The sequence below is a fragment of the Eleutherodactylus coqui genome, chromosome 1 (assembly GCF_035609145.1).
Source record: "Eleutherodactylus coqui strain aEleCoq1 chromosome 1, aEleCoq1.hap1, whole genome shotgun sequence".
Lineage (NCBI taxonomy): Eukaryota > Metazoa > Chordata > Amphibia > Anura > Eleutherodactylidae > Eleutherodactylus > Eleutherodactylus coqui.
In genome coordinates, this window is record NC_089837.1 from 467484861 (window position 1) to 467508415 (window position 23555).

The window sequence follows — 23555 nt, forward strand, 5'->3', positions numbered from 1 at the left end:
CATAAAAGTAATTCATCCAATGGCAAACCATAAAGAATACCTAAATCAAAAATAGGTGTCACCAAAAACTTTGCCTGATGGAAAAATTCTAAGAACACATTTGAATACAAGAGGTGAAATAGTACTAGAATCGCCATTAAATGTTCTTGTGAAAAAAAATCATGTTGACCAGTGTTATTTCTTCTTGTGCCAATAGCATCTGTCAGTGGGTCTGATGTATTATCCAGTAAGTGATAAGGCGGTACTTGAAGATGATATATTGGAAACAGGAATATTGGGCAAGTCTAAGGTTCTGAGCTGTTTTGACAGGAATCTAATTTTGATGATTAGATAACTGAGTCAAAGCACCCCCAAAATGGTAGGTCTTGTGTGGTGTTCCCGGTGTGCAATGGCTTCAAAAAGTGGTCCAAAGGATGACAGTCGGTGAAAGTGTCAATAGCGCCCAAGGTTTATTGATACATTAGTATCACTCGAGGTTTCAATGCAGGTGTGAAATCACTCTTAGGGCTCTTTCACACGGACAATTTAAATCCGGTCATGTGAGATCGGCCTTAGCCAGATTTAATTTGAGGGACAGTAAAATGTTATGTGAGTTTTGGGAAAATGGGAACCCAATTTGATTTAAATTCAATTGTCTTATATGTATATGTAAGGTAATCTTTTAATGTATCCATGTAAAGGTACAACATGATCAATGTACTTGATGCTTTTTTGTTAATGTGCTTCTCCAACTAAAAAAGCTGCATCATGTGCCCAGCTTTTTTAAAGGTTGAGTACAAGCAATAAGACTAGTTTGACAAGTGACGTTAGCGGGCCAGAAAACCCAGTGACGTCACATAAAACAGGCACGTGGGCTTCTTTGAAGCACCCAGCAGGTTTATGGGACATCATGGAGGATCTTCTATTGGCTGCAGTGGTCACATGGGTAATCACATGACCACTGTAGCCGAAGTAAACAGAAGACCAGAGCGGTGGCGAGGGGTGTTGGGGGAGGTAAGTACTGTGTTTTATTTGTTTTTTTTATACAATGTATCCCTCCCCACTGCCACCAATGCTTTTGGTTTTTGGAAAACCCCTTTAAACCTGCTAAAGTGGGTTGTATATACATTGTTGTGGATTTCTCCTTTATACTATACAGTGACATTGTACAACAGGCGATTGCTCAATGTATTCGATAATGATTTCATTTTGTAACTTCCTAACTACTTTCTCTCTTTTCTTTCCCTGCAGACCTTTATAGTACTAAACAAAGGAAAAACAATCTTCAGATTTAGTGCCAATCCTGCCTTGTATATTTTAAGTCCTTTTAACCTATTAAGGAGAATAGCTATTAAAATTTTGATACATTCATATCCTTTTTCAGATAATTAAAGTCATAAATGTATTGTTTTCTAAATGTGACAAAAATATCTTGAGCTACAGACGTGTCCGTGACCAACTTGACTCTAAACCCAACATATCCCAAGATGTATTGCGTGAGATGTTAAACCCGAAATGTTTGACGAATGCCTAAATGGATACTATCCATTGAAATGTTGTCAGCCATCCACCACCGTAGGGCCCCGCCCCATATTAAAGGGTTGTAATGCATACCATTCGTTGGCCATCTGTCACCCATATAAAAAATCATACATTTAACGTATACGTTTGCTATTGGATGGTGCAACATTGTATTGACTTAGTATTGTGACAAACTGTATAACCTAGTGTAAAAAGTTAAAGGCGTTGTCTGAGACTTTTTTATTGCTCAGGACAATGGAGTCCGCCACTTGAAATCCCTGCCGAACAGCTGATTCCTGGCGCTGTTGTCGATGTGATAAGCACCGGAAGCACATGTTGCTGGCAACATTACAGCAGACCAGTTTGGTACTGCAGGCACAGCTTACCTTGAATTCAATGGGAGATATGCCTGCAATACCAACCTCGGGCCAATGCAATACAGAGAGTGCAATCTGCTGTCCATGCTGACAGCGGCACCAAGAATAAGCTGATCAGTGGGGATCATAGAGATATGTCATCAACATAATCGTCAAGAATAATATGGCAGCAAAGGAAAAATATCTTTTCATGTATGTCTCTATCCTAACAAGTATTCTGATTATTTTAACCCCTTAAGGACCAGGGTGCCTTGGTCCTAAAGGACCAGACACTTTTTAGGGATTTTAGTCATGTGGTGGTTTTACTGCCCTAATTTTTTTTTGTTCAGCTAAAAAAATTATTAGGATTGCAGGGCACATATGGCAACTGTTTTGGTTTCCGTCGGCGGTCGATCTTTTTCATTTTAATGTATAGATTTTTATTTAAAATTTTTTTCTTATTTTTGTAACTATTTTATTTATCATCTATGCCCCCATGACGTCATATAAGGCCTCTGGGGGTCATTCACATTCTATTTTAAAAAACTTTTACTTAATATTTTCCACTGTAGCTGGGACATCCATAGGACCCCCAGTTAAAGGGGAAAACCTCCCCATGTAGTGACAATAGTCACTAACAGAGCTGTTCGGGGTCTGCTAGCTGAGCTGTAACAGAGGGCACCCAGCGGTCACGTGATCGCCGGGTCGCATAGTGGAAGAAACACTTCCACTTTTTAGTACGTAGCGCTCATTGAGTGCTATGTAGCCAGGGAAGGAGAAGGCAGAAGCGGTTAAAAACTACTTCTTCCTTCTCCTCTGGGTTCTCTGCTGTGTCTGACACCCAAGGACCTGACTTGCTGGAGCAGAGACTTTAACCCCACTCCATATTTTTGCTATCAGTCGGGATTAAAGCCCAGGAACAATCGCCATATATTTACTGCACTTGGTCCTAAAGGGGTTAAAAAGAAACAATCGACTGTCAGAGCATGCCACAGTCTTTACCTCTTGGGACAGAGTGGTGTTGGGCACCAAGGGAACGGGAGCCGCAGGCAAGGTAAGTATGGCTTCTTTTATGTTGGTGCAGCATGGATAGCAGCGTTTAAACAAAAAAAACATTGTCCCTGGATAACCCTTGTAGGTCCATATTATTGTAGCTCTAATTTGCAGATCTGTTGGAACATTTGCTTACAAAGCTAATGCATCCAATCCATTAGTGAGACTTGAAAACTCTGACCCTTTTAATTTGTCATCTCAAAATAATTAACATTTTATTACTTAAATATTTCATTTTGGTTTGAGGTTTGAAGCAATGTTCTGGCTTGTTTACTTACCATTTTTTTCTTGTTAATTTAGACTATTGTGTTTTTAAAAAATATTTTTTGACAAAGGATAAAACATTTCTGATCATTGGCTGAATTCACACCACAGTTTGTGGTTTACATTTGCTGTATGCACTAGAAAATGTTTTTGATTTATATACCGAACGTGCCACAACCTATGATCTGCCTGCAGGCATATATTCAGGGAGTCCGTCTGCAATGTATGCTGCTATATGCCATATAGTTTCATTTACTGACGCTATATGTTCTCCATTTACTTTGTGCACAATAATGCTGAACTCATTACGTTTATTTATGAGGCATTATCATAGCCCACTGCACTGTGAAATCAGGGGGAAGCAAAGTAAAAACAGGTTGACCGCAATTCAGCTTAGGACACGTTTCAGTCTATTTCTGTTGTTCGGCTCTGCCACCAAAAAAATAAAAATATCGTACCCACCAGATTCGACATGTGCCGAAACCAAATGGCCCCGAAGAGGCGCCATTGACTATAATGTGGACCGTCCAATTTCAGGCAACCAGCATTTTCTAAGATGAAATAACGTAGCATGCTGCGCTGTAGTTTCTGGGATTTTATAGCGGATCTGAAGCAGTGGCTCTGAGTGGAACCTCCGACTAATAGGTGTGAATCCGGATTTACAGTACATGAGGGTTCAGGAGAGAAAAGTGAGGGGCTAGAGACCAAACCATGACGGAGCTCCACTGACGGATGATAATACATGCAAGCTGCAGAATTGTAATAAAAACTAATTGGAAAAATGTTTTGTTTTAGCACAAAATAGCTAAAAAGTAATGAAAAAAACACTCAAAGGAATCCATAACCCTTAATGGCTGTAATTCTTGACATAACTTCTGATGATTTTGTGTTTGTGTTAGATACTGTAGTTATACTTCCCTAAGTTACTCTTGCTTATTCACAAATGGAACTTTATGTAAAGTTTGGCTTCTCCCATGAAGACGTTTTGCACCATTGTACTATTTGTGGACTATACACTGTTTTAGTGCTGTATGCTAGGTTTAACACCTATCAGTAATAAGAGGCAGATATGGTAATAAGTTTGCAGTTATCAAATTTTTTTTTAATGTTTTTTTCCTAATTTCTACTGTGTTTCCTTGACAACAATTTACAGTATTTAGCATGATCATTATGTGCACTATTTTGACCAACTGCGTATTCATGACTTTTAGTAATCCCCCAGACTGGTCTAAACAAGTGGAGTAAGTATGCATTATCTCTATACTAAATAACCAAGTCTGCATGTGTGTGTGTATATATATATATATATATATATATATATATATATATATAATATATATATTTTTTTTTAACTGATTAGATGTATCTTGTGGTGTTTAGACTTCTGTAAAACGTGATTTAAAATCTTTAATAAAACCTATGCATGTCTACATGGATAGAGTAAAGTGCCTTCTGCGCCTGGACAAACAAAGATAGCCACAATGCTTTTCTGACTACCTGATGCGCACAGTTTGGTAGGCTAAGACACTATGTGCTACTCTGATTGGCCAGTATTGTCCACATGGACAGCATTGGCCAATAAAAGCAGCTTGTGCGGTGACCTATATTAATGGTGCACACATGCACAGTGTGCATCAGGTGGTCGGAGAAGTGATGTGGCCATCTGTGTTGGTCTAGGCCTGGAGTATCACTTTAATATTAGTGCCGGAAGACACCTTGCAAGTTGTAATAACAATTGATGAGACCTACTTATTGTTAGTAATGGAGAAGAATCCCTTAATATTAGCTTGTCTGTATTTGGTTCCCATATTTGATACACTTTCTGTAGTGACAGAGGGGTTGTTGATCCAGGGATTATTCTGATTGCCAGATTGGAGTTGGGAAGGATTTTTTTACCCTAAAATTAGGAAAATTGTCTTCTACCTCATGGGGTTTGTTGCCTTGCTCTGGATCAACATTACCCACTGTGTTACTATGTTACTATGAACTTTTGAATTGTCTTTAACTCTTAGGCTCCATATGGACCTGAAGTCACACACAAAGTTGGGTAAAATTGCAGCCATGACGTCAATTGCTTTCTGTGGCGGGAAGAAAGACAAACAATCTTGAGATTATTACAGGGATTCTGGCCATGTAGAAAAATATTGTAATGCTTGCTAGCACCTTGTCCCCATAGAAACCAATTGCCGTTATGTTGCAGTTCTGATTTTGCTGTGACTTCTTGTGGCTTTGAAACTGGAACCTGCCACCTAGGAACAGCTAAGTTATGGTGCTTTTCGGAGAACTAACGGAAATGGGGGAAGCGTTTTTTATACTCGCCCACTCCACCGTTGTTGTGCTGTCTGCCGGTGAAGTCCTCATGCAGTCAGAAAATCTCACTCTTTTCAGATCGCAGTGCACGTGCTCTCCTATTGAAGTCTATGGGAGTGTACGCACAGTGGTCTGAATGAGAAAAGTCGAGCGCAGCCAGCAATATTAACCATAATAGGTGCACAATGTACCATACACATAAAACGAAATTTTAAAAAGAGGAGAAAATAAATTGTGTAGGAGTACATAACACTCAAAGTACAAAATATAGCAAAAGTGATATAAAGTAATCTTTATTAGAACATATACACTGCCAACAATCTGTAAAAGATAGTTATCTGTGTCCTGTAGGGACAGGAAGCAGAAGAGTATAAACATTCTTCACCCCCCCACACACACCTGATCACCAGTGTCTTCCTGTCCCTACTTGACAGCCATAGTGGAAACCTCCATGAATCCTGCCTGTCCTCCCCAGGGGGAGCTTACCCTCCCAAGCCTTCGCCTGTGCCAGCGTGGTCAGGGACCCAAGGAAGGGTTCCCTTGCTGCTGTCTCCGCTATCCAGGCGGTTACCATCCCTGCAGCCCGTCCTCTCCAGGAGGAGAATAGCCTACCTGGGCTTCGCCGGTGTCTGTGCAGGCCAGGGCTCAAGGTGACATCATACTGACATCAGACTCCCGCATGGGGGCGCAGCTTCAAGCGCAGGGTTGAGACCTGGTCTGGGGATAGCTCGTCAAAGAGCAGACTCTGAACCCTGCTGTTCTGTTGGAGAAAGCTGCCGATAAAAGCCAGGGGCTACCGGTCAACAGACTCCTTCCCCCCTCCCTTTCCCCAAGAGACCATACACACCCCATCCCTCATCTAGAGGATACAAGGGGAAGGGGGAAAACTGGACAATGGTCTTACCCTAAAAGAGGAATGGGTAAGTATCCATCCAAAAATCGCTCTAGTCCTTCCACTCAACGAGTGGGCGGGAGACTGTCCCATTTTCACAGCGCATGGGAGAACATTACATCGAACAAGTGGATTTTGCAACTAATAGCAGACTGCTATAGGATCGACTTCTCCACGTTACATACTAGGAGATTTGTGGGAATCTCCCACCAGTCACTCTCTTCAACAGGCCTTATGTTTAGGGATTCAGAATCTGTTGGCACTAGGGGCCATTATTCCTGTTCCCGAACAGGACTACCAGAAAGGGTTTTATTCCCTGCTATTCCTGGTAAAGAAACCAGACAGTTCTTATCGAACCATAATAAACTTTAAAAATCCTAAATAAATTCATTGTATACAAAAAATTTAAGATAGAAACCATTAAAACAATGACCCCCTTGATTAATGTAGACAGTGTCATGTCCACTATAGTTTTAAAAGATGCCTGTTACTACATCCCCATCCATCATAACACAGAAGTATCTGAGGTTCACATTGCAGATAGAGGGTTCAGCCCGCCACTTCCAGTTTGTTTGTTTGCTCTTTGGGATCTCCTCTGCCCCTCGAGTTTTCTCTGAAGTGGTTTTGGAGGTGGTGGCACATTTATTCCTTATCTAGATGATTTCCTTTTTATTGCAGAATCCCTAGCAAGTCTGCATTCACATTTAGAATTCACACTCGCTCTATTATTAAAATTGGGGTGGCTTAATAACACACAAAAATCCAGCCTAGAACCCGAGCGCAAAAATAAGTTTTTGTGAGTCATGCTGGATTCCCACCTCCAGGGCTCCTCCCTGCCCCCTCCAAAAGGCAACATGTGTTGGAAGCCTGTGTAGCCCTCTACAGGGTTCCACGGATATCCATTAGAGAGGCCATGAAAGCCTAATGACCTCCTGCATTGGTAATTGTGCCTGGGGCCCAATTCCATAGCAGAGGACTGCAATCTTTCATCCTTAAAAAATAGGACAGGACCTGGGACAGTACCTAGGGTCAAGGATTCCCTTCGCTGGTGGTTGTCTGTAGATAATATTACTAAAATTACAGAGTGGAATCAAGATCCTTCAGTCGTCATTACGACCGATGCTAGCTCTGCTGGCTGGGGAGCCCACCTACACGGGAAGTATATGCAGGGGACTTCTCATGAAGTAACTGAAACCTCAAATTTCAAAGAATTAAGCGCAGTCTGCAAATCCCTCTGTAACCTTAAAACAGAGATAAGAGGGAACATGTCAAAATCTTTTCGGATAACGTAACTACTGTATCACTTGTTCGCCACCAGGGATACACCAGGAATCCTCATCTTCAGCAGGTGGCAGCAGAAGTCGTACTCTGGGCAGAACAACTGATCCGGTCACTATCAGCTTTTCACTTAAAGGGATCAGAGAATGTCACGCAAACTACTTCAGCAGGAGGGAAGAGAATCTCGGAGAATGGGCTCTGCATCCTTAAGCGTTTAAAACGCTCACCGTGGAATGGGGAACCCCACAAATAGACTTATTTGCCTCCAAGGAAACCATCAAATGGCCCCTATTCTTCTTCCGGGGCACAAATGCTCGGGCTGTAGGCACAGGTGCCCTCTCACACGTATGGGACCCAAGAGGCCCCGACTCCCACTGCTAAACTTCCTTTTGGTCAGGGATCCAATTCACCTACTGATGAGGCAGGACCTTCTACTCCAGAGACCGCTAGAGTACCGAGAGTTTTTAAGGTTTAAAGGGGTTGTCTCGCGAAAGCAAGTGGGGTTATACACTTCTGTATGGCCATATTAATACACTTTGTAATGTACATCGTGCATTAAATATGAGCCATACAGAAGTTATTCACTTACCTGCTCCGTTGCTAGCATCCCCGTCTCCATGGCTCCGTCTAATTTCGCTGGCTTCTTGCTTTTTTAGACGCGCTTGCACTGTGCGGTCTTCTGCCTGGTGAATGGGGCCGCTTGTGCTGGAGAGCTGGTCACCGCATCGTCATCGTAGCTCCGCCTCCATCACGTGGTGCCAGTCAGCCAATGAGGTGGCTGTACTGGCAGTGGAACGCGGAAGACAGAAGAAGAAACTCCACGGTGCACCATGGGAAGACCCGCGGTGCACCGTGGGAGAAGACCAGCGGCGCCATCTTGAAAAGAAGAAGCTGCAGAACGCTGATGCAGGTAAGTGCAATGTGCTTGTTAAAAACTAACACATGCTTTCTTTTTCACAGGGCATAATGCAGGGGTCCATTTAAAAAAAAAAAAAAAACGCTTTCGCTGCGAGACAACCCCTTTAAGCTAACCGCCTGGATGCTGAGAAGGTTAAATTCTTAGATGTAGGTCTATCTAATAAAGTCGTATCAACCGTCTGCGAAAGCCTTAAACCCTTAACTAGGAAAATTTACTCAAAAGTTTGGGGAAGATTTTCTGAGTGGATGGGTCAGGATATCCAGGAATTGCCTCAGCCAGAGATGCCCAAAATCCTTAACTTATAAATCCTCATCTTACAGGCAGGATTAGATAAAGGTTTAAGCCTAAATGCTCTAAAAGTCAAGTTGCGGCCTTGGGGGCTTTCAGGATACAGGTGGGTCAAGAAATTCCTTAAGGGAGCTAGCAGGCTTCACCCCTTTATTAGGAATATTACCCCTCCTAGAGATGTAAACCTAGTTCTGCAATCGCTTTGTGAGCCTCCCTATAGCGGATTTGCCTACTTCTACTCTCACGTATAAAATAGCCCTGTTAGTAGCAATTACATCAGCTAGATGAGTGGGAGAGATACAGGCCCTCTCCCATAAGGCTCCATATATGTTGATCCATCTGGACAAAATAGTATTTAAGCTAGATCCCTTTTTTCAACCCTAACGGACTTTCATAGGGGGCAATCAATAACTCTTCTTTCCTTCTACCAGGACTCCCGGAATGAGAAGGAATAATTTAGATGTCAGGAGGGTAGTACTAGCTTACCTAGAAGCAACACATTCCTTCAGAAATGTTGATAATCTCTTTGTTCATTTTCAGGGGCCGGCCAGGACAAAGGCCGCTTCTAAGGATATGATCACCCAATGGGTTAGACGAGCTATTCAGGAGGACTACAAATCTCAGGGTGTTTTCCCCCCTGAAGGACTGATAGCCCACTCCACCAGGGCCATAGCTTGCTCATGGGCAGAAAAAGCTCATGCCTCCACCAATCAAATTTGCAGAGCCGCCACGTGGTCTAACAACAACACTTTTGTTAAACATTCTAGACTAGATCTGGAGGCCGGTCGAGATACGGCCTTTGGAAGGAAAGTGTTACAGGCTGTAGTCTCACCCTAAGTCCTTCCTCTTGATATGGTATTCCTCCATGTGTATGCTGTCACGATGACGAGGGGAACATAGGAATTTATCTTACCGTTAATTCCCTTTCTTGAAATCATCATGACAGCATACGGTCTTCCCCTCCTTACCTGTACATTCTTCAAACCTTCCCACGTGTCTGTTTATTTTCTGTTTATAGGTGTTTGAGCACAATTTGGAAGACCTTCTGGTTAAGGACGTAGTTACTGTAGTTATTTGGGACGCACTGGTGATCAGGTGGGGTGGGGGGGTACTTTTATACTCTTCCACTTCCTGTCCCTACTATTGGACAGTGCGGGAAGAGTCGAACAGGTGAGTATAAAAAAAATCTCCTGACTGTCTGTCAGCACACCGAACAGCATCATAACTTATTTTATGGTGTTCTTCCTAAGTGATCGGTTCCCTTTAAGACATAGCTGTTCCAGTGTATTAACATATACACACCATTGGAAAATAGCATTTTAGCCAAATGCTAAATACAGTACTACTTAAGATCAAACAGTTTGTCCACCTCAACACGATTGATGTCCTATCCTCCAGGTAGGTCATCAATAGTTCATCGGTGGGGGTCTTCCGCACTGAACCCTTACTGATCAGCTGTTCTCCCGGGAGTTGTCAGTGTGTATAAAACAGGAAGCAGGTAAGTCGCCATATATTGCAGCAGCCCGGGTTGGTAACGCAGACACTGTTCTTGCTGAACTTGAGTGGTGGACTTCTGCTGATCAACTACTGATGAACTATTCTAAGGTTAGCTAATCAATAGTGTAGAGGTGGACTTTAACCCCTTTAATTCAGAGATTAATATGAAGATATGTTGAACTGTAGTAATCTTTGACTTAATGATATGTCTGCTGTTTGTTTTTCACAGGTACACTTTTACTGGAATTTATACATTTGAATCACTTGTGAAAATCATTGCAAGAGGTTTTTGTATAGACAGCTTTACATTTTTGCGGGATCCATGGAACTGGTTAGATTTCAGCGTCATCATGATGGCGTAAGTTTCCTTATTTCTTCATCTGTTTCTTCTTTATTGTGTCTGGTTCTCATTGTCACAGTCAAGCATAGGTAGCTGGTACAATATAGTCTGAGAATTATAGAAACAAATGAGCAGGACACCAGTGCAAAAGCCTGTTTTGTGGGTTTTACATCATGGCTGTGATGCCATTCATATATCTTCATATTTACATTCATTTCCTTACAAGAAACCAATGAAAACAAAAGAACCCAGGGAGCTGCATCGTTGCATTGGAGGTGTATACATTGGTCTCAAATTATGTTTTATTCGGGTAATTATCTAGTAATTAGTAGATAATAATCTTTATTAATTTATTTGTATAGCGCCAACATATTCCGCAGCCCCAAGATATCTTAAATACAAGGGTATGCATACATTAGCAGTATTGTTCCCCAACATGTGGCTCTCCAGATGTAGATGTACTCCCTTGTGATCATTTGCTATATAGAAATGTAGAATAATTTAGAGGTTATATGAATAAATGAGGCTCTCCCAAACCATTCTCTTCATCTTATTAGAATAGAAAGTATTAGAGGAAAATATAGACATTTTTTAGTTAAATCAGAGTTCCCAGGGCCATTGTCAAAAGCAGAATTTGGACATTTCCTTATGCAATTGTGTGTAATGTAATAGCTTTGGTGCTTCGATTTTTATACTTTACAATATAAAGGACTAGAGATGAGTGAACTTTTAATTTGGTTAGACCGGTTTTCAGAATTCCGTCAAAACGTTTGGTCCGGTCCAAATTAGTTTAAACTTAATCGAAACTTCTTAAAAAAACCTCTAAAACTAGTGGTGAACGGTGGGGGTGGACTTTTCCAATTTCGTGTAGATGTTGTCCTTGGTCAGATTTGAACCTAGGACCCCAGCATAACAGTGCTAACCAATGAGCTACATCCGTTGAAGAACAACCATCACCTTCAAACTCCTAGATGGGGTTCAATACTAGTTTTAAGGGTTGTTAAGAACTTTGGAATTAGCAGAAATGAACAACCTGAGGTTTGGGTTCTTGCCAAACTGAGGTTTTAGTAGCATTTAACCCAAATTCTGGTTCTACAGGTTTGGTTCGCTCATCTCTATAAAGGGCCTTTAGTGTATATTTATTTGCATTGATTGTGTTACAGCAATCCACTTTGTGTTTCTGCTACAGATTTAATCTGTATATTTGAACAAAAAGTAACCAAATCAAATAGTTGTCTGTGCTAGTACTAGTCAGTGACCAAATCTTCTGTTATCGATAGCTGATCATAGGTGTTTCCTGCCTCAGGAGAATATACTTAATGTAACTGCAGGCCTTCAAGGGTTTTTGTTACAGTAAATCATGATTTGTTTGTCCTGAGCAAAGTGTTCTAGAGATTGTGCTTGTATCTGTGAAGATATGATGAACGCAAGGACATTTTCAGGCCCTCCATATCAATGTATGACAACTCTATTAACTAATACAGTACTTGAAGATAAAAGTATTGTAATACCGACCAATCGTATCTCCCGATGTTACAAAGTCAGGACTTTCTATTCATTTAAGAAAATAAGAGAAATGTCTGTCTTTGTACCATTTTGTGCTATTTATGGTAAAGAAACCTGCTTTATTCTTAAATGACCGAGTCATAGAAAATCAGGAAATTACCTAATAAGTGATTCATTCCTTAAATTAAAACTGAGACGCTGCATGTAGAAGTCCTATGACTATGTGCTAAAAAAGTCTAAACTGATATAAACCATTTCCAGGAAAAAATGATCACAAACTTTAAGGTCAGGAGTTGAAAACATACTACTGAGAGGTTCCCTAAAGAGCAGTACTAGTACCATATACTTAGATATAGAGATGAGCGAGCATGCTCGGATAAGTCAGTTACTCGAGCGAGCCTCGCTCTTCTCAAGTAAGTGTATTCTTGTCCGAGCGTGCTCGGAGTGGCAGCGGGGGAGAGACTGAGAGAGATCTCTTTCTTCCCCCCGCCCCCCGAGCACGCTCGGACAAGAATGTAGATACTCAAGAAGAGTAAGGCTTGCTCAAGTAACTGACTTATCCGAGTGTGCTCGCTCATCTCTACTTAGATACCATCTCACACTTAATCCTGCAACATATTTCTGAAGCCGTTATCACACGGCCGAGAAAATCTTTTGAATGGGGTCATACACAAAGGTTTTTGTTCCCCCCCCCTGCTTTGTACCGCGACAGGAGACACTTGCGATCCTCTCCCACGGCAGTCAACCATGGCGGAGGATCGCTACTTCCCAGAAGTGATGCAAGGCGGTTTTGGTATTAAAATGCCTCACATCTGTGGGGAAATCGCATGTTGGTAAATGCGATATTACACTCTCCTATGTGAACTTAGCCTAAGGCCTCCTTCACACGACAACATGCGATTTTACGTGGACCGCATCGTGGCCAACAATCTTGTAAAACACAAATAGCTGCAATCAAGTCCCGATCTCAATTTGCATTTTCTTGTCCATTCACACAGACTCCTGTGGTGTATTAGCGAAAATATACGCTGCAGCGTGGAAATCCCTCAGTTGGCAGAAATCCTCGGAATGACTTTTAATGGTTAACTAGAGGCAGCTGTAATCTTTCTCCAGCTAAACTCCCTCTCCCTTTTTTTTCAGCTCCCCTAGGAGTCTATGGGAGCCTTCGCCGTATCTCGGCAAAAGATAGAGCAAGACCTATCTTTTCATGCACCGTATAAAATCGATCAGCGTTTTCGGTCACCGATGCCCTATTATTCGTTTTAGTTTTTATGTGCCTAAAAATCACTCATCTGAATGGATACATTGGAGTCCAATGCTTCAGATGGTCGTGATTTGTGCACGCAGCTAAAATAGCCGCAAGGTCGTGTGAATAAGGCCAAAAGCTGTGTTTTCACAGAAGCAGGGCAGTACAGCTTCTCCTTTGGTAGCAACATATATATCTATTTACAGATAGAAGCTTCTCCCATACAATACTTTATTTCTGGTGTCCAGAGGTTCTTCCTTAGGACCACAGAGAAAATGGGTATTTATTGATTCGAAATAAATTGAAAAACAGAAAAATTGTATCTAAAAATATACATTCAGTGCTACCCATCTAGCCACTAGGAACTAAAGAGCTAAATCATATGACTTGAAGTGAATCTCCACCTTTTAACACCTTTTTAGGTCCAAAATTCAGTGCTTATTCCCCTCATAATCTACATTTAGACCTTCGATCTTCTGACACAGAGCTTCAAATCCCCTCCAGCTTTTTCCTTTCTAAACATACATGTGAATGGATCAATGAAAGTCTAATTTACTTTCATCGACTCCGTGCAGCATGTGCCCCACGCCCATACACCGCGGCCATAATACTTGCCGAAATCCCGATTGTGTGAATGAGCTTTTAGGCTACATTCACACGAGCGCGAATCTTGCACAAATATGACGTATCCTATAGAAATCAATGGGAAACGCTTGCCGATCCTCTGACGCATGTGAAACAAGTGCCAGAGGATCGCAATTTTCATTGAAGTGATGCGAGAGATTTTTGCATGAAGAACGCCTCACACCCATAAGTAAAATGCGTGTTGACAAGCATGATATCAGGCTGGGTTTCTCAGCCCAACTTCATGCTTGCCCGTGTGATTGTAGCCTGAAGCTGATTTAGTCATCCACGAATTGACATACAACAGCCAAAATGTCTTCAAAAGTTAGAAGAACTCGACGTTTTTAATGCAACTTATGGATGTGTAATGTGGGGACAGCTGGTGATACGGCAGAAGTCAGTCGTCCAGTTTTGTGCGAACGAGTCCTCCGTTGTCCATTCCACTGCAGCGGAGATGCGTTGTTCCTGGCCATCTAGTGTCACCAACGGCGCCAACATTAAACATCCGTAAGGTGCATTAAAACCTTTTTCTTCTATCTTTTCTTGTCATTCTTGCTGTTGTATGTAACTTCATGTATCAATGCATCCTCTTTACTTTTGCACCCTTCTTTTTGTAATTACCCTACGCTAAATCCCCACAGATACATTATATCCAAAACTCAAGTTAACTCCCAAGATTAGTTCTAAATAACAATCGCAAATATTTTAACCCTTCAGGAACTGACCAGAATAGCTCACTTCTAACAGCTTTCTTCTAGTATACCCAATAGACAAGACAACGGAAGACTTTGTAGCCAGCATAAGGCAGCTGAGAAATCCCAGGAAAGAAGAGCTAAAGCCAAACCTCCTGAGGATGGAAACTTTTCCATATACATTCTATCAATGTTATCACTAATTTTCTCATAGAGAACCACTTGCTTTTTGGGCATAGTGGTCTTACGAGCCCTGGGAAGAGATTGGTTGATGTTGTGCTTCTAACGAAGCAATCCACACCATTACAAGTAACTCTGATTTGATTCTGCAGGTATATAACAGAGTTTGTAAACCTAGGCAATGTTTCAGCTCTGCGCACTTTCAGAGTTCTGAGAGCTTTGAAAACTATATCTGTAATACCAGGTAAGGTGGCCTGCAGTTGATGTTAGGTGTTGATTAGGCCCTGTGACGTACTTCCTGTTGTAGCTGTTTTGTGTTTTTGTCATTGTGTTTGTGTGTGACCTCCCTTATTGCAGATATGTGACAGAGTTTGTGGACCTTGGGAATGTCTCAGCGCTGAGAACATTCAGAGTTCTCCGAGCTTTGAAAACTATCTCTGTCATTCCAGGTGAGAAAAAATTTAAACACTAAGGCTGATCTCGCGTAGATGTTATTATGTTCCTTTTTCTTGCAAAAATGGTGCAGATACATTTTTGACAGGATTTGCAGCGTGCCTTTCTATGATAACATGAATGCATATAGTGTCCACGTCCAACTCAGCAACTTAGATGCAATGAAAAAATAAAGGGTTACTTACGACCTGTTATATTCTTGTTAACCCATGTTTGACTAATAAAGCCTATTACGTTTCCTAGCTTCTGGATGCATGACGCTGCAGCACCCTGCACACCTTGTGCTCCGGCTTTCTGAACATGTGTAGGTCATGAAGCTAATGATCGCTCTCATTAGCACCCTTTTCAGCATCAGCAGAAACGTGATCGCTTCCTACTGACAGGTAGCCTGACTACAGCACTTGTAGACTGCATTCACGGACATATAGCAATTTTTACGCTGTCCGCCTTCTAACCAACAGGAGCGGATGTTAAAAGAAGGACTTTTGGTCATCAAAATATATTACACAATGCCCTTGTTTTACAACTCCACCGATCGGCAAACTGTTATCCATATTATTGCACTCTGAGGATCGGAAGAAAAAGTTATGGAATGGAAACTTTTTTGAAACTTCTCATAACAACAATTTTTAGATGAAGTTAGTTATATGTGGTACTTTAATTTAATGTATACCTTTTTATGATCATGTTTTGGGGTTTATGATATGATGGTGGATCCAGGACAGAGATAACAGAGGTTGGGGAAACAGGAGGGGTGTGTGGGGGAAGGGGGGGTTTAATAAAGTATTTGGTTGGGAAAAGGAGTGAACTGGTTGATCATATCTTTTTTTCTGTACATTTGTTAAGAGATAAATAAAAAAAATTGTTAATACAGAATTGACAAAAAAAACCAGTTGTGCAAATATTAACAAGAAATAATTTGAGAGGACTATTTATATATGAAGTATCACACAAGCAGTGAATAAATTACATTTACACATTGCACCACTTATTTAAAGGCCTTGATTTTGCAACTGGTCACCCAAAATAAATAACTCAGTATTAGGGCTTACTCACACAGTTTCCCTTTCTGCAGGGGAAGGAGGTGAGCCGGGACGGGAGCAGTGCACTGAGCTCCCGCCCCCTCTCCGCCCTTTGCCACTATTTGCAATTAGAGGGGCGGGATTGGGTGGAACTTAGCCCCGCCCTTGTTCCACCCCTCCTATTGTAAACAGTGGCTAGGGGCGGAGAGGGGGCGGTAGCTCAATGCACTGCTCCCGGCCCAGCCTGCCTCTTACCCCTGCAGAAAGGGATACCGTACATCAGCCGGGCGTGAAAACCTGGCCGATATACGGACGTGTAAATAAGCCCTTACCTTATTTAGTTATTCCCTTCTATCTGAAAATACTCTTCAGATGGGTTATTTGATCTCATAGTGACCTCTGGGAATTACTTGTCTTTCTGTTTTCTCAAGAAGGCTACTACTAAAACCTTTTGTATGATGAAATTGTATGATGGACTGTACAAACTTTTTTTTTTTTATGATGGACTGTACCACACAGGCTATTCATGGGGGGGGGGGGGGGGGGTACAGAAACTGCTATCATAATTACTTAATTAAAGGCACCAGTCACTCAGTTATAATGAAGAAAATCACTGTACATCCTTCTTGACTGTATAATTATGGTCTTTGGCTTATTTAGGAAACTATAGAGGGGAATGGGAATCACACTGACCTCCCAGCAGGCAGAGATAGTACTAGCTATAGCTGGTTGTGTGAGGCTATGCTGATGCATCATGGGATTGATAGAACAGCTTGGAGGAGGAGAAAGCAGGGGAAAATCTAAAAATCCAGACAGTGTCTGCTAAGTAAGACAGGAGGCAAAATATATAGGAGATGTCCAGAGTGTGCTAAAATCAGGTGAGGGGTGCAGGGATGAAAAAAAAAGTGTGTTTGCTGGAGTGCTTCTTTAAGGATCTGTTCACATCTCAGCTTTCCATCAGACTTATACTTTGGTATTTGTATGTTGTATACTTCTAATGGAATGCTCTGAGGTATGTCACTGTATAGGTTCATGGTGGCATATATCCTCTGCTGACACTCATTGTAAAATAATGAATGCTTTACAGCATACGTTTTTTTCTACAGGATGCTTCTGCATAGAACAGCATAGTCAACTCTGCTTTTCTATACAGTAAAAAAAGAATACCAACGTATGGAAGTCCAATAGAAACCATGTGGACTCTCTTTTGGCCTCGGTTGGCTAAATGGAGCTTATAGACACGTTTAGACACACATCGGGAGCTTTCTCAGTGTATATGGAGAATGTAGCGCTCAAACGCAACGTGAACCAAGGTTAATTGTATTAGTAAGAGAATACTGGGCAGAAAATCAGAAAAGTAGACATTATTGGAATAAAAACAGGAAATTGAGAAGACTTTTTCTGCAAGACTGTGCATGGTGTTGTGTGTTCAGCATCCAGGAATATGAAATATAAGGATTTTCTTCAGGCCTAGGTCTGAGCATTTCTATAGTTTGTATCCAAATACTACAATGCATCTGACGCATGAACATAGATGAGGCCGACATTACTATGTGACTCAGAAATTCTTCTGAAATAGGACTTGATACAAGCAGATTGTGCTGATTATAGTACTTTTCCAGTATTTCCAGCATAATAGCTTCACTCAAAATGTAGTGCTTGAAAGAAAGTATCCCCTTATGTCTACATTGCCATAAATAGTATTAGAAATATACTTTATTATCGAGATAAATAGTACCGTACTAGTGTGATGTATTATTTACTATAGTGCACTATGCTGCACTCATTTATTTAGGACACTTCCACTTGCCACTTGGCTCCATAGCAAGAAGTTGGTGCTGGAAAACTAGAAAAGTGTTGCTAAAGTTTAGATTCTATTCCCAGTCTTCTTCCTTCTTCGGAACTATGAGATTCTGTTGTCATAAAAAGGCAAGTTGTAGAATTGTTTTTCATGTTTTATAATTACTTTATTTAATTGGCATTTGCAAATTTCATACATGAATGTGGCTCAGCCTTGGCGTTTAAATGGTTTGCATGAAAATACTGAAATCCCAAGCTTGATTCCCAACATGAAAAATGTTGCTTATTTCTGAAGACTGATGCATGCCTTTATTTGCTATGATTGTTTTATGTTTTTATCTGTGATACTTAGTTTCATGGTTAAGATGCTAACCATGAATATCACGTTTTGTATTTATGTATTTTTAAGCATCTACTTTAATTTGCAAGTATGGGTTTGGTATACTATATAAAACATTGCGAATGCAATATTTAATTAACTCTCATAAACAGTGAGAAAAAGGTAAGTGATGTGCTTTGTTCTTGCACATGCCATCCACTTAAGGGCTTATTCACACGTCCGTATATCGGCTGGATTTTTACAACCAGCCGATATACGCTGACCCTTTCTGCAGGGGAAGGAGGCGGGCCGGGTCTGGAGTAGTGCACTGAGCTCCCACCCCCTCTCCGCCCCTCGCCACTATTTGCAATGGGAGGAGGCGGGACAGGGTGGAAGTTAGCTCCGCCCCATCCAGCACCTCCCATTGCAAACAGAGGCAGGAGCTCAGTGCACTGCTCCCAGCCCGGCCGACTCCTCCCCCTGCAGAAAAGGAAACTGTATATCGGACGGGCGTGAAAACCTGGCCTATATGTACAGACGTGTGAATAAGCCCTAAAACTGTGCAAGTTTTTATGGCTTTTCCAATGGGGTATTAACTTTACTGAACGTTTTCTATGTGCTTGGTAGAATTGGCGCATAATTTAGTGTCGCTCTTGTGCGCCACCGCTTCATTTATGTCAGTTACAGTGCCGGAGGATGTTAAGTGCGCGTAACTCAGCAATATTCCGGTGCAATCATTAAAATAAATGGAGCTGTGATGTGCATGTGTGACCTCCATTTCATTAATGCGGGGTCTGTCAAGACCCCCATTCTTAAGATTGGTGGGGGGACCATCATAAAGTTATAACCTATCCTGTGGATATGGGATAGCCTTATATTTTTGTGCAACCCCTTTAAGGATACAGTAGCTGTGTGTGCCTTGATATACTGTGTTCAGCTAAATATTTTTGGCCCGTGGAGTGCTGTTCTTTCATTATTACTATGTGCTGCAGAATTTGTTGGCACTTTATAAAGAATAATATTTTTGTGTGGCGCGTTCTCATACAGTGTGCCTCCCCGCTCCTTACGCCTCGTGAGCTATAGAAAAACTGGGGCTGTGGTGCACACTCCCTGCAGTGCTACTGATTCCTAAGCATTGACAGAAGAGGGGACAGAGGAACATAACCCTTTCTCAGAAGCCAATTTTGACATCGGGACTCAATATTTTTTACATATTACTAGCCATATGATGATCATAGTGATTCTTTAGTCACTTAAAAATATATCTGTGTGCTTATACCCTGTTTCCCAGAAAATAACACAGGGTCTTATATTATTTTTTGCTCCAAAGATGCGTTGGAGCTTATTTTCAGGGGATCTCTTATTTTTACATGTACAACAATCTACACCAAGACAAGCAGACACCCCCAAAAGAATAGCACTCAGAAGACCCCACAGACCCAAAACAATAAGGGCTGACAAGTGCTGGGCTCTCACACACAGAACGGGTAGTCTTGCTGGCGTCACTCCTGTCACAGGCGCGTTACGTCCTATCAGGTCCCTTGACATTCCAGTTGCTCTCTTCGGCGTTTCACTGCAGCCAAGTGTAGCGGTTGGCGTCCCCTGGTGGCCCGGAAGCAGCCACAACACAATATAATCAGTTCAGAAGTGGAATGACACCAGCAGGACTACCTGAAAGGCCGCCACTTGTCAAACCTTATTGTTTTGGATCAAGTGGAGTCTTTTGAATGCATTTCTTTTGCAGAGGTCTGCTTTTTTGGTGAAAGGTCTATCTGTCCTGCTGCATTCTATTGCCAATTGATTTTACTTTTTTACATGCATAGTTGCCTGGACTCTATTTAAATTGACTTTTTTATGAACTGTGAGCAGGGCTTATTTTTGGAGTAGGGATTATATTTTAAGCATCCTGAAAAATCATGATAGGTCTTATTTTCAGGGAAACAGGGTAGCACACATTACACAAACGCACTGCAATAAAGAAAAGAATGGCCAACACTCCATGTTGTAGGGGAACTTCTTAGGCCTTAGTCACACGGGCGTTTTTTCACGCGATTTGCGGATCGCATGACGGATGCGCATCCGCAAATCGCGTGACCGGTGCGCGCAAGTCGGCCGCAAATCGCCCGAAAATCTGCTCCTAGCCGCGTTTCATTAGAAACGGGCCGGAGCTGTCCAGCGCATTGCATTCAATGGAGACGGCAATAGAGCCGGCTCCATTTAAAGCAATGCGCTGCGGGCGAGCCCGGGATGAATTGTCGGGAAGGGCTTAAATATATAAGCCCTTCCCTGCAATTCATCCTAAAATGTGTAAAAATAAAAAATATATATATACTCACCTTCTGCCGGCAGCCGGAGCTCCGCTCGGCCGTCCTGCAGTGGGTGTGAAGGGGGTGTGAGTCAGACCTGCCCCCTGATTGGCTCAGCGCTGAGCCAATCAGAGGCATATCTCACTCACACCCATTCATGAATTCATGAATGGATGTGAGTCAGACCTGCCCCTGATTGGCTCAGCGCTGAGAGGCAGCAGTCACTCACCCATTCATGAATTCATGAATGGGTGTGTGAGTGAAACCTGCCTCTGATTGGTCAGGGCTGTGACCAATCAGAGGCAGATCATTCAGCAGGCGGGGATTTTAAAGCCCCGCCGGCTGATTAGTGCCGAGAAGCAGTTCAGGAGAACTGACAGCGGCCGCGGCTGGACTCTGGCTGCAGCGGAAAGGTGAGTATACAATTTTTTTTTTATTTTAACACATTTTAGGATGAATTGCAGGGAAGGGCTTATATATTTAAGCCCTTCCCGACAATTCACCCCGCGCACGCCGGCAGCCCATTGCTTTCAATGGAGCGGCTGTATTGCCGGCTCCATTGAATTCAATGGGCAAACATCATTCTTCTCTGTCACAGTTGTTACAGCTGTGGCAGAGAAGAATGATTTGTCTTCTATATGTTCTCAATGGGGTCGGCGCTGCTGCCGCCGGCCCCATTGAGCGCATATACAGAAGAGAACAGGAATCGCAGATCGCAGATAGGTGCGATCTGCGATTTTTGTTCTATAATTTATCGGACGAGCGCATAAAAAGCGCTCATGTGTCCAATACCATTGCAAAGCAATGGTTTTATAAAATCGCCGGACGCATGCGCAAATCGCGGCTAAAAGCGCCCGTCTGACTAAGGCCTCAGTGTATACTTTTTTGTTTCATATCACAAAACAACACTTTGATCATTTGTTAGTAGTGGCACCGTTTCGGACATAAAGCCGTCAGTAGGCTTATGGCAAAACATTACTACTACTATTGATTGATCACAGTAGTGTTTTGTGTTTCATGGAACAAAGTATAAAAACTCACAGGCTGCAGGTTGGCTGACCCTTCTTTGTTTTATTGTATATGCTGTCATATAGGGGCATACAGGAAACAATCATGACATGTTGCTGTATTAGGCCGCCTGCGGACCCCCAGGTCGGTTCCCGCTGCGAGAATTCTTGCAGTGGGATCCGACCCGCGCCCCTACAGGGAGCAGCGTGGCTCACCTTCTTCCACGTCTGCTCTGTCATGTGCCGAGACCCGCACAGAAATAGAGCATGCCGCAATTTGTTTTCCGCATGTGTTTTCACACGGACAAATCGCGGCCGTCTGCATAGGATTGCGTTTTGTAATGCAATCCTATGCAGACGGGCACGGGCGGAAATTCTGCGGAAAATCCCGCCGTGGATTTTCCGCCCATGTGCACGGGGCCTAAGTGAGGTATTGTCCCCTAGAAGTCATGCACCTCTGTAGTATGGCTCCATACAGGGGCACCTTACAGCGGCACATGATATGCCTACATGCACACTGTATTGTGTCTACAAGGTCTTAAACTGCCCTATCTGCAATCGGCACGAATTGGCTCCTGGGCTTGTCAGGCTTAAGTTTCTGAAGCTATAGTACCAGTATATGTTTGAAGCTCAAAGTATATATTTTTTCTTTTAAATGTGAACAGGTACCATTAATTCTATTTCATGTCTAGTCCTATTTTCTGTCAGAGATTGATCCCTAGGTTTTCTGGTGTAGAAAAAAAATACAGCAATGCTTTATATTTGATTAAGCATGTTCAAACTAATGCGCATGCTTTGCTTATGCTGTGCGCACATTTTTGCATCGCTACTTATGCGATCTCTAGTAATGTATACGCAGAGCTCCGCCTTGTGTCTTTGCAAAAGTTTGTTCCACTCTTGAAAAAAATGCAGTGTTACATAATTTATGCATTAACACCTGGAGACAAAGGTCCAAAAAATGTTCTAATATGGGGTTAAATCATTATTTACAAATGTTATTTCTTAATTCTAGAGTGAAATTTCTAAATCACTTCAGAAGTCCAAACCTTATTGTCTTTGGAAACTAAATATGTCCTCGCGACGAGACATTAGGAAACGAGCAAGTGTGGAATAGACTTTTGAATCTTGTTATAAGACTTATACTGAGCTTCTGCAAGACTATGACACAGGACATCAGTGACTTGTATTAACAGTCGTATATTTGGTAGCAAACTATTCTTTCACAGATGGGAAGATGGAACAATGCCTTTTCTTCCATCTTCTCATTTGCATATATTTCCCAGAAGAGCATGGATGGCCTTTTAAGTCTCACACCTTTTAGGTGCTCTCCCTAAGGAAAAACGATACCCTTCACGACCCATTCTTTCACAGACTGATAGTATTTTTTAAATTTGGGTTCTTAAGGAGTATTGCAGTTTCAGCAAAATAGCCAATGTATTTTTGAAAGAAAAGTTATGCAATTTTCCAATACACTATTTTTCAGCTTTCCTACTTGCAACATCTCTGCTTGCAGACATTGAATATGAGCCTTCATTGTTAAAGCTTATCCATACTTGCAGGTGACTCTTCAGAATTAGTCGCAGTGTGTGTACACGAGGAGTAACAGAATTTCTGACCAGTACATGACTTGTATGTGACATTTTTCACTTCTTTCCCTTTTGCAAGCTCCATATCTAATTCTGATTTTTCCAAGAGATGGTGGG

At 42.0% G+C, this 23555-nt stretch overlaps 1 protein-coding gene across 4 annotated transcripts in view; it reads left to right on the plus strand.

The window, feature by feature from the left end:
* Positions 1 to 23555, plus strand: part of SCN8A (sodium voltage-gated channel alpha subunit 8) — a 122567-nt gene that overhangs the window by 20206 nt on the left and 78806 nt on the right. For 2 of the 4 annotated variants that reach the window (XM_066584357.1, XM_066584355.1), the window contains exons 2-5: positions 1231 to 1349; positions 4325 to 4414; positions 10587 to 10715; positions 15098 to 15189. In XM_066584357.1, coding sequence (XP_066440454.1) covers positions 1231 to 1349; positions 4325 to 4414; positions 10587 to 10715; positions 15098 to 15189 — 430 coding nt within the window. Of the gene's footprint in view, positions 1 to 1230; positions 1350 to 4324; positions 4415 to 10586; positions 10716 to 15097; positions 15190 to 15302; positions 15395 to 23555 lie in introns of all 4 variants that reach the window. The other 2 variants (XM_066584354.1, XM_066584356.1) reach the window with 1 other exon arrangement.